General features: G+C 40.2%; 1 protein-coding gene and 1 long non-coding RNA gene across 4 annotated transcripts in view; one reads left to right on the plus strand and one right to left on the minus strand.

Moving 5' to 3' along the window:
• Positions 1–15,667, plus strand: part of LOC144454506 (uncharacterized) — a 33,854-nt gene that overhangs the window by 2,113 nt on the left and 16,074 nt on the right. For both annotated transcript variants that reach the window (XR_013482944.1, XR_013482943.1), the window contains exons 2-3: positions 665–748; positions 10,761–10,880. This is a non-coding gene — a long non-coding RNA (uncharacterized LOC144454506). The remainder of the gene's footprint in view (positions 1–664; positions 749–10,760; positions 10,881–15,667) is intronic.
• Positions 5,048–7,266, minus strand: RETNLB (resistin like beta). Of its 2 annotated transcripts, XM_078146688.1 has the most exons (5): positions 7,164–7,266; positions 6,856–7,001; positions 6,521–6,592; positions 5,948–6,085; positions 5,048–5,314 (listed from the first exon to the last, which is right to left on the minus strand). In XM_078146688.1, exons 2-4 carry the CDS (start codon positions 6,980–6,982, stop codon positions 5,958–5,960), a joined length of 327 nt encoding a protein of 108 aa, XP_078002814.1. In that variant the 5' UTR covers positions 6,983–7,001; positions 7,164–7,266; the 3' UTR covers positions 5,048–5,314; positions 5,948–5,957. The 2 variants fall into 2 exon arrangements, with proteins under 2 accessions (XP_078002814.1, XP_020855607.2); XM_020999948.2 differs by having other exon boundaries at positions 5,048–6,085.

The raw sequence follows: 15,667 nt of genomic DNA on the forward strand, positions 1-15,667 counted from the left end.
CCAGAATATATATGTATATATGTATGTGTGCATGTGTATATATACCTATGAAATATATTCACAGGCAAATAAGCGTAGATCACATGGTATATAGGCAAGATATATACATATTACATGGTATGTATATATACACATATGTGTTTCTTTATATACAGATGTGCAACATGCATCACATAGTATAAAGACAAGATATATGCATATTACATGGCAATTATATATACAGTATGTGTATCTTTATGTATAACACGCAAATGCAATCATTACACATGTGTACACACATACATATATACACATATGCATACATATATACACACACATATCATATATCTTTTAATATCCATGGGGATACTGGTAAATATTTAACAACTGGCTCTCCAAAAATATGTACCTGACATACTTAATATTTAATTTGCATTATTAACATTTTTCCATCACTTTTTTACACCTTGGCAATCAGCAAAACTATAAATCAAGTTCTTATTTGTAACATTTGCCTATTTCTGATATATAAATGCTCACACCAAAAATTTAGCATGGGCTGATTTGAACTGATTCTAGCATATTCATATATATACATATATATGTATATGTATATATATATGTATATATATGTGTGTGTGTGTGTGTGTGTGTATGTGTGTGTATACACATATGTTTTGGACAGTTCCTACAATTGGAGGAAGTTCCGAACTCAGAAGGAACAGGAGGAGGAAGAAGAGGAGGAGGAAACTGATCTGCATCATATTTGGTAAGTTGTGTAATGCTTTCAATAGCGCCCACAAGCTCATTGTCAAAAAAAAATTATCTCTTTAATGCTAATATATTAACTTAGTAATGGTATATGGCTGTAAATTGTTAAACACTGTTGTGATAGGTGGTGTCATATTATTAGGGATGATATGCACAATAAACTTCCTAACAGATATTATTGTGGACACATATATGACTCCAAAATATTAGTGATATTGAGAAACAACAGATGGAATGTCCAAAAGGAAGAATGGCATCCCTTGGATATTGAAAGAATAAGATTTCAGACTTAAGACTCTAGTATTTCTGGTGGCTCTTATATGGGGAATTTTAAGGAAGAAATGTAGACCGAAATCCATGGAACAGAAAAAATCATAATCTGCATTCATACCAATGGTAATAATAACTGATAGAATAGCTAGAATTTATAAAGCCCTTCAAAGTTTGCAAAGTGCAAATATTATCTTATTTTATCCTCGAAACAACCTTGGGCAGTAGATGCCGTTATTATCCTCATTTCACACAGGAGGAAACTGAGACATTGACTTGTTCAGGTTCTCAAGGACTTCTTTTTAAAATTCTGTCTAACAACTTGGTTCTTTGGTAGAAGTTAACACTCAAGAAAGCAATTAATTTTTCTGTAGGTCACTGGAAGTCAATATAAGTTAGCATTCCAAATCTCACACTTGCACAATATATCCATAATATTAAGTTTTGTCTAGCTCAGAAATGGGTTTACTTAGGTTTGACATATAAAGGAAAGATGGTAATTTTTTCTTGTTTTTTTTTTGTTTTGCTTTTTTTAGGCAATTGGGGTTAAGTGACTTGCCCAGGGTCACACAGCTAGTAAGTGTCAAGGGTTTGGTCTGAGGCTGGATTTGAACTCAGGTCCTCCTGACTTTAGGGCCGGTGCTCTATCCACTGCACCACCTGGCTGCCCCAGGATGGTAATTTATTACAGGGCTAAGATACAATGTTAAACTCCTAAGCAAAGAGGAGGAGCATTGATTGGGATGGCACTTTGAATGCAATATGAATCAATAGTGCAACTTAGCGACCATCAAAGCTAATTCAAGCACAAGAGAAGTATAATGAATGTATAAGAATAAAATGAGAGTATCCCTGGTTTGTGCACTTGAGTTTTGTGTTCATTTCTGGGCACTTTAGGAAAGACATTTACAAGCTGAAGCACGGTAGGATGACTAGGATAGTGAAGAGAGGCTTTGAGAGGAGTTCTTTGCTTTGCCCTCCAGTCCTCCAATCAAAGGGGCAGAGGGTACTGAGGGTACTGGTGAGATGTAAGTACCAAGGCTGACAAACTTTCACAGGATGATAGATTTCCTCATGTTGTAGTTCCTGGAGGCAAGATGGAGTTCAGTCCAAATGAATGCAGCTGAGTGAGACGTTGTAGCTGTTATTGTTGCCATAGTCGTTGATGTAGTCATCATCATCATCCTCGTTGGTAACAGGCAATTAGGTGATGTAATGGATAGAGCACAAGATGTGGTGTCAGGAAGGTCTGTATATCTTTGGACTGGACTTCATCATGCTCCTGACAATGCCTCTCTCCCTCTCTCACTTCCCTTTTCCTTTTATGTGTTGTTTTCCATCATTAGATTATAAGCTGTTTGAAGGCAGGGACTCTTTTCTTTTTTCATATTTGGATCCTTATTGCTTAGCATAGTGCCTGGCATATAGAAGGTGCTTAATAAATGTTTATTGATTGAATGACTAATGCTAATAGCTAGCATCTATGTAGCACTTCAAGGTGTACAAATCACTTTACATATGCCTGTATTCTTACATGTGTAGATATTGTCTCTCCCCTCACCCAAAAGAAGGGAAATTCCTTGAGAATAGGAACTGCCTCATTTTTTGTCTTTGCATCCTCATTGCCTCACACAATATCTGGCAAATAGTAGATGCTTAATAAATGCTTGTTGATTGATTGCAAGAAGTGTGAATATTAGACAAGAGATTTGCCCTCATTGAGTTCATAATTTAGTAAAGAATATGGGAATAGAATACATGTACAAATAATGCAAAAGTAAGGGTGGAGGTAGACTGAATCAATCAATCACCCCAATCTACTCCGCAGAATGTTTTGTAACTACGTGTCGGAAGTACATGTACAACATATTACATGAATCTCTCAAGGCCGTTCATAAATAATCATAGAACACAAGCATAACATACAGCGTAAAACAATAAAATATCACTCACATATGTAATAGAAATGAAGTATGCATAAAAGCTGCATACGATGTACATAAATAGCAAAGCCATTCATAGTTAATAGACAACAAATCTATAGCAACAATAATAATAGCTAGAATTAATATAGTGCTTTACGGTTTGCAAAGCACCTTTCATGTGTTAATCTCATTTGCTCCTCATAACAATTTTGAGAGGCTGATACTTTCATTATGCTCATTTAACAAATGAGGAAACTGAGACATATAGAGATTAAGTTACTTGCCCCATGTTACACAGATAGTAAATGAGGAAGGATTCAAACTCAGCCTTCCTGACTTTACATAAATAATTCAAGCACAAAAGCTGATAAACATGGACAACAAAATAGTAATTAACGCATTCATCAATGGGCATAAACAATTAAATCCAAGGCATAAGTGACTTAGATAAAAATTAATATTGTTGTCTAGCTAAATGTGCAAGTGCTTCTCTAGTTTTCCCTGGAACTTCAAAAATTAGTATAATGACATATCAACTATCCCTAGTTCTCTCATGACCTTCTGACCTCTCTGCCCCTCTTCCTGAACTGGTTAATAATATGGGCTAAGTCCTCATAAGAACTGGATTTCTTCATTCCCAAACTCTTATGGAGGGCCTAGGTTGGTTCTTACTGTTACTGTTCTCTAGAGGATATCTGTAGTCCCAGAGTCTCTATTGATGACTTCTATGCAAGAAAGGTGTTGCTTCTGGATTTAGCCCCCCTCTCTCTGAAAATTCCTTCATGAGAAATTTATATGTGGTCCTCAGTCTTCTTACCATCCTGGTCACCCTACTTTAGACATGCTTCAACTTGTAAATGTCTTTCCTAAAATGTAGTGCCCAGAAATGAACACAAAACTCAAGTGCACAGACCAAGGATACTCTCATTCTCTTATTTTGCATTTGTTATAGCTTTGATGGTTGGTAAGTTGCCGTATTGATTCATGTCCAGTTCAAAATGCGATCCCAACCAATGCTCCTCTACTTTGTCTAGGAGTCTGACACCATGTCTTAGCCTTGTAAGTATTATCTTTTCTTTATATATTAATCCTAAGTATACCCATTTCTGGGCTAGATGACACTTAATATTATGGATGTATTGTGCGATTTGGAATGTGTGAGATTTGGAATGCTAATTTATATTGACGTAAAATGACTTACAGATTACCAAACAATTAACTGAGACAGAATTAAAAAAAAAAAAGAAGTCCTTTGGAAGGGAATCTTTTCTGAAGTTAGATTTAGACTGGACAGTGAAAGGAGTCCAAAGAAATTCAGTTATGGAATTTAGGGAAATGTGTAAGTTGCTTGGGGCAGTTAGGTAGTAGAGTGGATGGGGTACCAGGCCTGAAATCAGGAGGACTCCTCCAACATTTACTAGCTATGTGACCATGGGCAGATCCCTTAATCCTGTTTGCCTCAGTTCCTCTTCTGTAAGATGAGCTAGAGAAAGAAATGGCAAAACCACTCCATTGTCTTTGCCAAGAAAACACCAAATAAGGCCGTGAAGGGTTGGGCATGACTGAAATGACCAAACAACAAAATAGCTTGCTTAGGGTTTGGGTGGCTTCCAAGAAGCAGTTTTGACTTGGAGCTTCGGGGCTGTAGCCAGACACCTCCCTTCCTCCAAGAAATGAGTCTGTATTCCCAAGCATCAGCACTAAGGGAAATAATACAGTGAACTTGAGAGTGTAACAGGCTGGAACTGAAAGTCATAGTTAAGTGCTCACCTGGGCCAAGCAGACTCTTAATTTACCTGAGTACCTCTATTTTACCTATCTTATAGTATAACATTTCACAGCTTTTCGTAAATGTCTGTTTTGTGTAAGGAAATTGCCAAAGGCAAGACAATTTCAAACTGTTATAGCCATCTTCTAAACTCAGTCCAGCTTGAGGTTTCTCCTTTTCTCATTCTCTACTGTATGTCATAGCCCAGAGCTGTTGAAGTGATGATTTTTTCTAATTCTTGTCCTCTGTTTCTCTTCCATGCTAGCTTCTGACCATCTCAATGACTGCACCCCCAAACCTTCCCTCAGTCCTCCCCAAAAACACCACAAAAAACTTTCGTAAGACGATTTTATTAGAAGCCAAGAGAGAAGGAAAAATTTTAAAAAATTCGAGAATACAGAATTGATGAATTACAGAACCAAACTTTGAAATCCTACTCTAAAATAATCTTAATCCAGTTCACTGAGGGTGGTATAGCTTTCTGGGCTACCTTTTGTTTCTAGCATCTGGTCACAAGTGGGCCAGCCACCATGTTTCCTTGGGAGATAGATTGTACTTCACAATTCTCTCTCCAATGTTGTTCAATTTGAAGATCCTCTACCTAAAAGGAGAGCAGATAAAGGGAAGGTTCCAGGTAGGACTGGGTTTTCAAAAGCTAGTTCCCCTTTTTCTTTATAGTTCCACCAAATTCTTTGTGTTATAGAAAAGTGGACTTCTACCAAAAATATCCTGTATCACCTTAGGTACAGTATGGGAATGTAGGGTCAGTCCTGTGATAATAATCTAAATGGGGTGAGGGGAGGCTGTGAGAAACCGTAGTGGGTTGCTCAGATGGTAGCCCTAGAAGTAACCAGAGGAAAATTTGGATTGCCTTCTGTTCAGTGGTTTTGTAACACTCCCCCCCATCACATGCTTCCCTCTAGCATAATAAGACACCATGGATTCCTGTGTCCCAATCTCAGTTTCTTCATTACATTCATCCATCCAAGATCCTACCCTGGATAGGATGAGATGGGGGAGCAAATAGTGATCATCTAGAAGGGAGAAGAGTGACATGAGAGAGGCAGACTGAGGTACAGAGACTATGACTCTACATTGGGGAAGCAGAAATGCTTTGAGCTATGGAGAGCTTGGGGTTATGAGGTCAGGAGTGGAGCTAATGTCCGGAGGGATTTGGGGGTCATGATTTTATTCAAGGTCAGAACATGAAGGCCAAGTGTGGTGATGTTCCCACCTTCCTCTCATTAGAAAGTCTTGCAGCATCGAGCGGTGGTCCAGTCCATGCCTTTGCACTGACAATGACACGTGTCGTCCCCTTGAACATCCCAAGAACCGCAGCCATGGCCACAGGCACAGCCAGTAACTTTAAACCCTACAAGGAGGCAGAAACACTGTGAGCCCCTAGATGCCAGGGAAACTCTCTTGCCACTATGCATAGGCCCCTCCTACCCTTTTCCTTCATTAATGGCCAAATTGAAGCAGTGGTCAAAGGAATGGGAGGGGAAACAGAGGAGGAAGAAGGAGCCAGATGAGGTGAAGAGGCTAGGAAGAGAAAAGAAAAGAAGAGTTTAAAGAGATATAAGAGGAAGAAATGAAAAAGAGTGAGAGAGTAAATGGAAAGCAAGTGTCCCCCAGTATCAACCCCCAAGAGAAAATGGAGACAGGAAGCAAAGATATTTGGGGGAGGGGGTTCATAAGTCCATAAGCTTAATGCAGTAGAACAATTGGAGTAGAGGAAGAACAGGAGTAGGCTGTGGGAAGATGAAATCCTGGGAAGTGAGATTAGGGAGTATCTTTAGTCACTTACCTGAAGGGCAAGTGGAGAGTGTGCCACTTCTTGTCACACTTGTACAAGAGAGAGGTCTCTGATATGCAGTCTCTGAAAGTCAGGCAATGAGAGGATGGGATGTTTCTTGCTTAACCTCATCCTACAAATCTCACTCATTTCCCTGCACCTCTCTCATTTCTCCAAATTGGACACTGGATCTCAGCCCTGGGGACACTTAAGGTTTTAGATTGTGCCCTGTGACCGACAGGAAGATTGTCCTGAACTGGAGTAAGATTTGTGTTTGAGATTCAGGGATGGAGTTGGGGTCTAGAAAGTTTAGGCTTCTATACTCCAATTCCCTTAAGGTCTATTACCTAAGTTGGAAAGAGCTTCCTGTATTTTCTTCTCCACAATCAAGTCTAAAGAGCAGTCAGCATGGCCAGGGGACATCAGTGCTAGAAGGGTGACGAGGATGAGCAGGAAAAAGAAGGCAGGTTTCATCTTGTTAGAAGGCTGTGTCCTGCAGGGAGAAAGAAAGCTGGTTAAAAGTGAAGAAGGTGCTTCCTCATTTTCCTGAGAGCATAGCAGGGACTGGGAAATTGGGGAACAGATAGTCTTAATTCCAGAATGCCGGTCCTCCATGAAGGTGAAAGGAGATGAACTATAGAATCATCTTACTCACCTGAGAAAAGTTGGGTAGAGTGTGAAGGGTAGGAGATTTATATATGTCCTGGGGCTTTGCTTGTTGGGTCCACTCCAGCTAAACTAAGGGCGTGATGGAATGTATTGTCTCAGGGCCAAGGAAATAATACTCCCATTTAATCCCATTTATTTCCTAGGAAAAATAACATTTAGAGAACTGATAAAAAATGAGGTTCCAGTAAGTACACAATGGAATATATTGACTCAGGGCCAAGGAAATAATATCCTTATTTACTCCCATTGACCTACCTCTTATTTTAAAGAACCCCAGGGCAGCTGTGATACAGCTGTCCCAAGGGCAAGACTAAAGGGTAGATATCCAGGAAGGGCTCAGAATGTTATTTCAAAGCCAGAGGAATAATATCCACAGACCCCTCCCCTTCCTCACTTCTCACTTCAAGGAAACTTTCAACCAGCTATGATAAGCCACTCTGGGGCAAGAGCACAGAGTATTCATACAGGGGTTCCAGAAAAGGTAGCAGCTGCCCTCACTGCACAGAGGACAAGAGAGGGCACAAAGCTCCTACGCTGTGGCTTCATAATCCTTTCCTTATTAACACAGGTATGAGAAATTGCTCCATAGACCTTCACACTTTTGACTCAAAGAACCCTTGTTGTTTGTTTTTTGGGTTCTAGATTTCATAGTTTCAGGTCTTGGAGCAATTTGCTCCATTTTGGAATGTCTTGTGATCAAGCACCTGGGGAATTTCATAGGAGGCAATAGGGTATATTTGGGGAACAGAAGAGTGGTGGTATGTCAGTCAATCAGTAACAAGGTATTTGTTGTTCAGTTGTTTTCAGTTGGGTACAACTTTTCATGACCCATTTGGGGTTTTCTTTGCAACAATACTAGAGTGGCTTTCCATTTCCTTCTCCAATTCATTTTACAGATGAGGAAACTGAGGCAAACCAGGTGAAGTGACTCACCCAGGGTCACATAGCTAGTAAGTATCTGAGGCCAGATTTCAATTCAGGAAGATGAGTCTTCTTGACTCTAGGCCTGGCACTCTGTACTGTACCACCTTGCTGCCCAACAAGCATTTACTAGGCTCTTATGTGCCAGGCACAGTATTAAGTCCATAAATATGTGTGTGTGTGTATGTGTGTGTGTATATGATGGGGCGGGGCCCAAGCCAAGATCTTTGCCCTTTGCCCCAAAAGGGAATCTGACTCACAGGCCCCAGACCCTCATCTCCCTTTGAAAGCCTTAGGCTCTCTTTTGTCTATAGGCCCCAGAAAGGCCTTCTCTTGTCTCAAACTGTTCCTTATCAACTTCCTGTATCTCCTTTTGAAAGTCCTAGCCCCACCTTGATTTTGTGCAGATGCCTTTCAAACTTCTGCCTTCCTGTTCCCTCCATCATCTATTCCCATTGTTTATTCAATCTCTCTGACCTCCCCAATTAGAATTCTTACCTAGACCCTCTTCCCAACCCCCTTCTCTGGCCACCCAAAGTTGCTTTGGTATTTAAGATCCACCTTGGCCCTCATTCAGATGCTGAGAATCTCACGCTCAAAAGGCTGAGAACCTCTCATGCCTGCTCGTCTTTACGGGCGTCACCTGGTCAATGTGATTTATCACTAATAAACTTTTCCTCTGGCTGAAGAAGATTTGAGTTGAATTCATTCAGCTGGGCCCGGTACCGTGATCTTGGGGCCCCAGCACCCCAAAACCCTTAGACTTCTTCATATACACACAGATATACATACACACACATACATACATATGTATATCTCTGTATATGTAACTATATGTGTATGCATATATACACACACACATATATATATGTATATGCACACACATGCATACTCGTGTGTATATGTATATATTTTCACTCTGATTACCTGTTAAATTAGGTTACCTAGTTTCCCATTTTCAGCTATACTCTACATAAACTATATTCCTGATTCCAGTGGCTACTATGTCTGGTGCCCATCTATCACTCCCAGGTGTCTATACCAAAATTGCCCGCCATGATACATCTTTGGGGATTTCTAAGCTGGTGGTGGCTGGTATTAAATAGTAGCATCTGAAGATCTTATCTGTGAAGGTCCTTTCTTGGTGGGTGTTGAGATTGATGTCCGGGAGGCATAGCCTTACCTCCAGGCAGACAAACCAATAATTTGTGATTTTGGGGCATGTGGCCTGTGAGTTTACTATTCACATCCCACTGCCACTGGATTATAGAGGGGAAGACTAAACAGATAAACTATTTTCCCCTTGGGCATGGTTAGTAGGGTGGGTTAGTTGTGAGTGTATTATCAGTAATTGTCAGGGTTAGTGGCAGCCCCTCTCTTTAGCTCCTCATAAACGTGTGCCCAGTAGATGGGAGAGAAAGAGGACCCTTTCAAGCTCCTCAGAGGGCAGGCTTGATGGCATCCTGAACCTGCTCAAAGGTTTGCTGTTGTGTGGGTCCCTAGGAGAAAATAGCAGATTGTCTTGTCACCTGGTAGGGGAGCTTGAGAAAACATGCAGGAAGCACCTGTTGCTGTGCTGTGCACAGCTAACTCAGCTCGCCGCTAGAGCCAGGATCCTAACTTTGAAGGAATAAGACCAGCTTAACTTTCTATCTTGAATGCGCATTGATGAGGCCGGAGACAAGATGGAAGCAACTCTTTATTTTTAGCAAAGCACTTACTTATATAGTAAAATAACAGGAACTGTTTCTCAAGTTACAATGACGTATAGCCCATGCTGTGCTCAAGGATAGTGCATGCATGTCCTGTGCACTTATCTGACTCCAATCCCAGAATAGACTGCTAAAGACCATACAATAACTAGGGGAGTTAAAGATTGTTAAAGATCCATACAATGGAGCACCGAACCAGGCGACCTTTGCTCAAAGATCAGCACCTGAGAGGGGCCTTCACCCATCAGTGAGACCTCTTGAACAGCCTGTGGCCCTCTACATCCTTACAGATCCCCAACATTGCTGAAGTGCCCAGGGCTTCTTTTTTATAGTGAGAAGTTCCAGACTGAGCAACTTTTCTTTAACTGGTCTTGGTATGCCTCTCTGGGCTCCTGTCCTTGGACTCTCAGGAATTTCACTTGTATTGATGGACCCTGGATCCTGACTGGGTTGGTTGCCTTCGTATCCTGTATTAGGGTGTGGAGGAGGGCAGTCAAGGCCTATTGAGCCTTCACTTCAGTGGGAGTGACCAGCACAATGCTCACTGTAATGGAGGATGTCTTAGCTCTCCATCCTACCCACAGGGGGCAGAGAGCAGGGCTATTTAGATACCCTTGTGGTAGGCCTATAATGGTTTCCTTTGCTAGGTGAAAGAAAACTGTTTTTGATCTTCTTCCCAGAGGAGAACTGAGAAGAAGGCATTGGCCAGGTCAACCACTACATACTAGACCCCCAGTGTTGTAGCCATTCTCTCATTAATAGCAGTCACATCAGGTACTATGCCCTGTTTCATTCTTTACAGTCAATGATCAGGTGCCAGATTCCACTGGCCTTTCTGCTGGGCCACACTGGATTATTCTAGTGAGAAGTGACAGGTTGTAGAATTCCCATTTGTTCCCGTCCTTGAATTAGAGCCATCATGTCCCCCTCTTGGGATCCCATATTGGCAGGTTTGTGCTACCGGAATGGAATGAAGAACAAAGAAGGAAGAAACAAAAGAAAAAAGGAGGAGCATAAGGAGTAACCAAGCCCCTACATTGATGGCCATACGCTGAAGGACAGAATGTGAGGTAGGCCATTCTTCTCCATATACTGAGTGATCAAGTGTGCTGATAGATCTATTCCAATGATACGTTTTTCCTCAAGAGAGGTAAATCGTCTGCCGCAGGGAGGTGAAGGATCTTACTGTGAGATAGGCTATGGTTTGGGTTCCTCATATAGCAGGACATTAGTCTTCTGGCAAGTCCTCCCTAGCCTGGGACCATGGTAACCTGAGCCCCAGGGCCCAAAAGTCCCATTAAAAAGTGGGTTGCTTCTCCCAGTCACTGAATCATTATGGGTGCATAAGGATGGTTATTGGCAGGGTAAGGAGACCCAAGGACCAGACCATACCTTTAGTCAAACGTCAAGTCCTTTTTTTAACATTTAATCTTTAATATGTGGAATAAAACAAACATTTCTATAACACAGTACAATAAAAAAGATGCTTGCATGTGAAACTGCAGATCTGCTGTGTACAACTTGCTATTTCTTTCAAATATACAATAAAATTATCATATAAATTTCTTTTGTTTCTTCCCTCACCCTGCACCCCACCCCCCAAAAAGGCTACCATTAGACACAAATAGGTGTGTCTAATATATATACACACACACACATATATATATACACATACACACAAACACATGCATATAAGTATATGTATATATAGGTATATGCATGTATGTGTATATATAGGTATGTGTGTATGTATGTTATGTATATATATATATATAAAATTATTCTATACATACCTCTATTTACCAGTTCTTCCTCTGGATACAGACAGCATCTTTCTTTATATGTCCTTTATAGTTAATTCGGGTATTTCTAATAGTCAAAATAACTTATTCACTCAAAATCATTCTTAAAACAATATTGCTGTTACTGTATACAGTGTTCTCTTGGTTCTGCTCATTTCACTCTTCATTATTTTGTGCAAGTCTTTCCATATTTTTCTAAAATCATTGAGCTCATCATTTCTTACAGCACAATAGTATTCCATCACAATCATTTACTGTAACTTGTTTAGCCATTCCCCAATTAATGGGTATCCCTGCAATTTCTGGTTCTTTGCCACCACATAGAAAGCTGCTATAAACATTTTTAGAACACATAGGTTCTTTCCCTTTTTCCATAATTGTGTTTGGAAATAGGCCAAGTAGTGTTATTGTTGAGTCCAAAGGCATAGGCAATTTAATATATGTATGCATAATTCCAGATTGCTCTCCAAAATGGTTGGACCAGTTCACAATTCTACCAAAAATGAATTAAGGCCCCAATTTTTCCACATCCCCTCCAACATTTGTCACTTTTCCCTTCTATCATTTTAGCCAATCTAGTAGGTGCAAAATGATATCTCAATTTGCATTTCTCTAATCAATAATAATATAGAGCATGCTCATATTATTTTTCATGTAATGTTATTCACATAACATTTTCATATTAATTTTCATATATTGTTTTGATTTCTTCATTGGAAAACTGCCTGTTCACATCCTTTGATCATTTATCAATTGGGAATGACTTGTATTCTCATAGATTTGACAAAGTTCTTTGAATATTTTAGATATGAGACCTTTATCTGATAAACTGTCTATAAATTTTCTCCCCAATTTCTGCTTTCCTTCTGATCCTGGCTACATTTGTTTTATTTGAACAAAGCCTTTTTAATTTACTGCAATTGAAATTATCCATTTTACACCTAACTTTGCTCTCTATCTCTTATTTATTTATAAATTTTTTGCCTATCTATAAATCTGATAAGTAATAAGTTCCATGTTTTAATTTTCTCATAAAATCTCTCTTTATATCTAGCCCATGTATCTATTATGACTTTATCTTGGTAAGTGGTATAAGATATTGGTTTATGCCCAGTTTCTGCCATACTGCTTTCCAATTTTCCCAGCAATTTTTTTAACTGAATAATGAATTCTTATCCCCAAATCTTAAGTCTTTACACTTGTCAAATACAAGATTATTATGTTTTGCTGCTGTAAATTGTATGCCTATTCTATTCCATTGATCTACCTCTCTATTTCTTAGCCACTACCAGATAGTTTTGAAAATTACTGCCTTATTATACAGTTTAAGATCTGGTACTGCTAAACCTCTTCCTTTTACACTTTTTTTCTCATTATTTCTTTTGATATTCTAGACTTTCTGTTTTTCTAAATGAATTTTGTAAGGTGTCTGAATGAAAACAACTGCTACTTTTTTGCAAGATACACAACTTTTTTTTTAAAGAAAAGGCTTGCATTATTTAGTCACAACTACCCAGCTATTAGCACATCAATATTCTAATAAGCCCATATTCAAAGCCCATTGATACCTCAATCCTCTGGGTATCTCAACTCCCCAAATCTACCAATCACATTGATGGGCCTCTGGCCAGAAAAATCCTGCTAGACATCCTGTCAGTATTGCCTTCTTATATAAAAAAAACTCCAGCTTCAAAAAAACAAAAAAAGGACACAGCTTAGCTGCAGTGTGTTACCCACTGCTACCTCAAGGGTTAGGCTGAGGGTACTGTGCTGGAGGGATTTTTTGAACTTTTGTGATCCCCATATCCCCACTACTCTGTGAGTATATTGGCCTTCATCAAAACACAGATAAACACCAAATTCTAGTTCTAGGACTGTCTCAGAATGTATACATGCAATTTGTCTTAGCAACCTAAAGGAAATAATTGTCCAAGTGAACAGTCATATCCTTAGCTTTGGAGATGTAAGAAGAAAACCTAGCCCAGACAGTATAGGCAATTTGGCAAAGAAGAAGGAAAGAAGGAGGGGACAGTTCCATGCATTCACGCCAATAAAATGCCAACATCACACTGTCATGACAACAACACGATAACAAAATGAAAATATCACATGTACACACCAAGCCAACACACCAAACAACATGCCAATACCATGGCAACATCAATGTCAAAGTCAATAAAATATCAATTATACACCATGTCAGCACTTTACTGCCAAAATTAGCAACATGCCAATTACACACCAACATCACAGTGTCAAAGCTAGCAACAGCCAGTTACATGCCAATTACATACCAACAACAGTCAATAACAACAGCCAGTGAAGAATTAGGTGGCCAGGTAGAGGCTAGTTGGGACTGCCCGTGTTAAATGACTCCTCTCTCAAAGGCCTCGTAGTGGGAACAACTGCTGCTTACCTGTAAGATACAGAAGTGTTAGTGTGTTGTTGGCGTGTAATTGGCTTGCTGCTTACTTTCACAGGAAAGTTAGTGTGTTGGTGGTATGTAATTGCCATATATACATGTATGAAGGAACAGCTTTCAAATAAGATTTGGATGATGAATATTTGTGGTATATTCAAATTCAAGATTCAAATCCCTTTGTGAATGACGTAATTGATGCCTCACTTGTATGGAAACAGTTCAATGTTTAAAGTAGGCAGGGAAAGAGCTTTCCTTTATTAAAAACTAGATAAATGAATGTATAGGAACACATTTTCAAGGTGATGTGTGAAGCCTTCAGAGCAACAAGCATGATGCCTATTTCAGTTCATTTGTAAGTAACTCTTTTTTTGGATGTATATTTGCTGTAGTCATGGTGTTTGATGGGAGCAGGCCAGCTGATAACACTCCTAATAGGGTCACAAACTCATCTGTGACAGGGGAACTGTGTGTCCACCTGTACTAACCACCCAAAGAAGCCATTCATCTAGACCAGGAGTGGGGAGCGGCCCTCTAGGTCTTCAAGTGTGGCCCTTTGACTGAATCCACATTTCACAGAACAAATCCCCTAAATAAAAAGGATTTGTTCTGTAAGAACAAAAGGCCACACCCAAGGACCTAGAAGGCCTTGAGGCCCCAGGCTCCCCACCCCTGATCTAGACTTTCATTATCCTGTCGTTGCTCCTTTTGCCTGATGTTGTCCTTGGTTTCACTTCTTGCCTAGTGACATGCCTCTGGGTACAGGTCTCTGCCATCACTGGTTGGGGCACAGCAGTGGATGCCTTTTCCGGGTCAGGATGTCTCCCACCTGTTCCATCACTGTAATCGACAATGGGGCAGAGAGTGCTCTGCCTTCTTGTGATTAGTTTTGATTTTGTGCTGAATCCGGAGGGCAAGATCTTCTGGGGCCCAACAGTCCCTTGGCCACTGACTTTCTGGTAAATACTTCCTCAGGATCTGTGACACTCCCTTCTAAGGAAAGACCCTGTCTGGGGGGAGGGTTTGTTTATTTTTTTTTTCTTGTTCCATTGAAGCATGTCTGAATCCCAGTATCCCATTGGGATTGCAGGACAGCTGTCAGTGAAATGAATACTGTGAGACAGAGACAGCATTTGATGCTTGCCAAGACCGACAGCTTTATTACTCACAAGCATGTGGCTCCCTTGTCCCCCAGTCCTGCACAGTGGCATGTGCGTACAGTGGGGTGTGTGCCCCAATTGAGAGTCCCAAATCTTGAGGCAGGGCAATTTTGTACATTTGGAGTTTCTGGTCAGACTAAAGGGAGTTCCCCATTGAGAACTGACGGAAATAAATAGCTGGAGAACAATCACAGTCTTCCTGCTTCCAGCCAGAGGGCCTCATCAATTCTTTGGACACGTCATGGGGTAGGAGAGTATGAGGAAGGTTTGTTCCATGATAGAAAAGTTGTGGTTAATCCTTGCACATACTGAATGTTGGGTCTTACTATACCGGTTGTAGCAGAGCTTTCCAGGGCACAGGAAAGTCAAACATGGAATCTGTCTTAGAAGTTCTGGGCAGTGTTCTTGTAAGATTTCTTGTATTAGAGTGTTCTGGGAGACCTATGATTCTTAAATTGTTTCTATGCATCAGTCTT

This window comes from Phascolarctos cinereus, unplaced genomic scaffold, assembly GCF_003287225.1.
Source record: "Phascolarctos cinereus isolate Bilbo 61053 unplaced genomic scaffold, phaCin_HiC Scaffold_726;HRSCAF=1367, whole genome shotgun sequence".
Taxonomy (NCBI): Eukaryota; Metazoa; Chordata; class Mammalia; order Diprotodontia; family Phascolarctidae; genus Phascolarctos; species Phascolarctos cinereus.

Bases quoted from the DNA above. Each gene is read 5' to 3' on its own strand.
- RETNLB (XM_078146688.1), bottom strand. From the start codon at position 6,982: ATGAAACCTGCCTTCTTTTTCCTGCTCATCCTCGTCACCCTTCTAGCA. The intron at 6,593-6,855 runs GTAATAGACCTT...CCTGACTTTCAG, and splicing joins GGAAGCTCTTTCCAACTTAG to AGACTGCATATCAGAGACCT. The intron at 6,086-6,520 runs GTAAGTGACTAA...GCCTCCTTGTAG, and splicing joins ACTCTCCACTTGCCCTTCAG to GGTTTAAAGTTACTGGCTGT.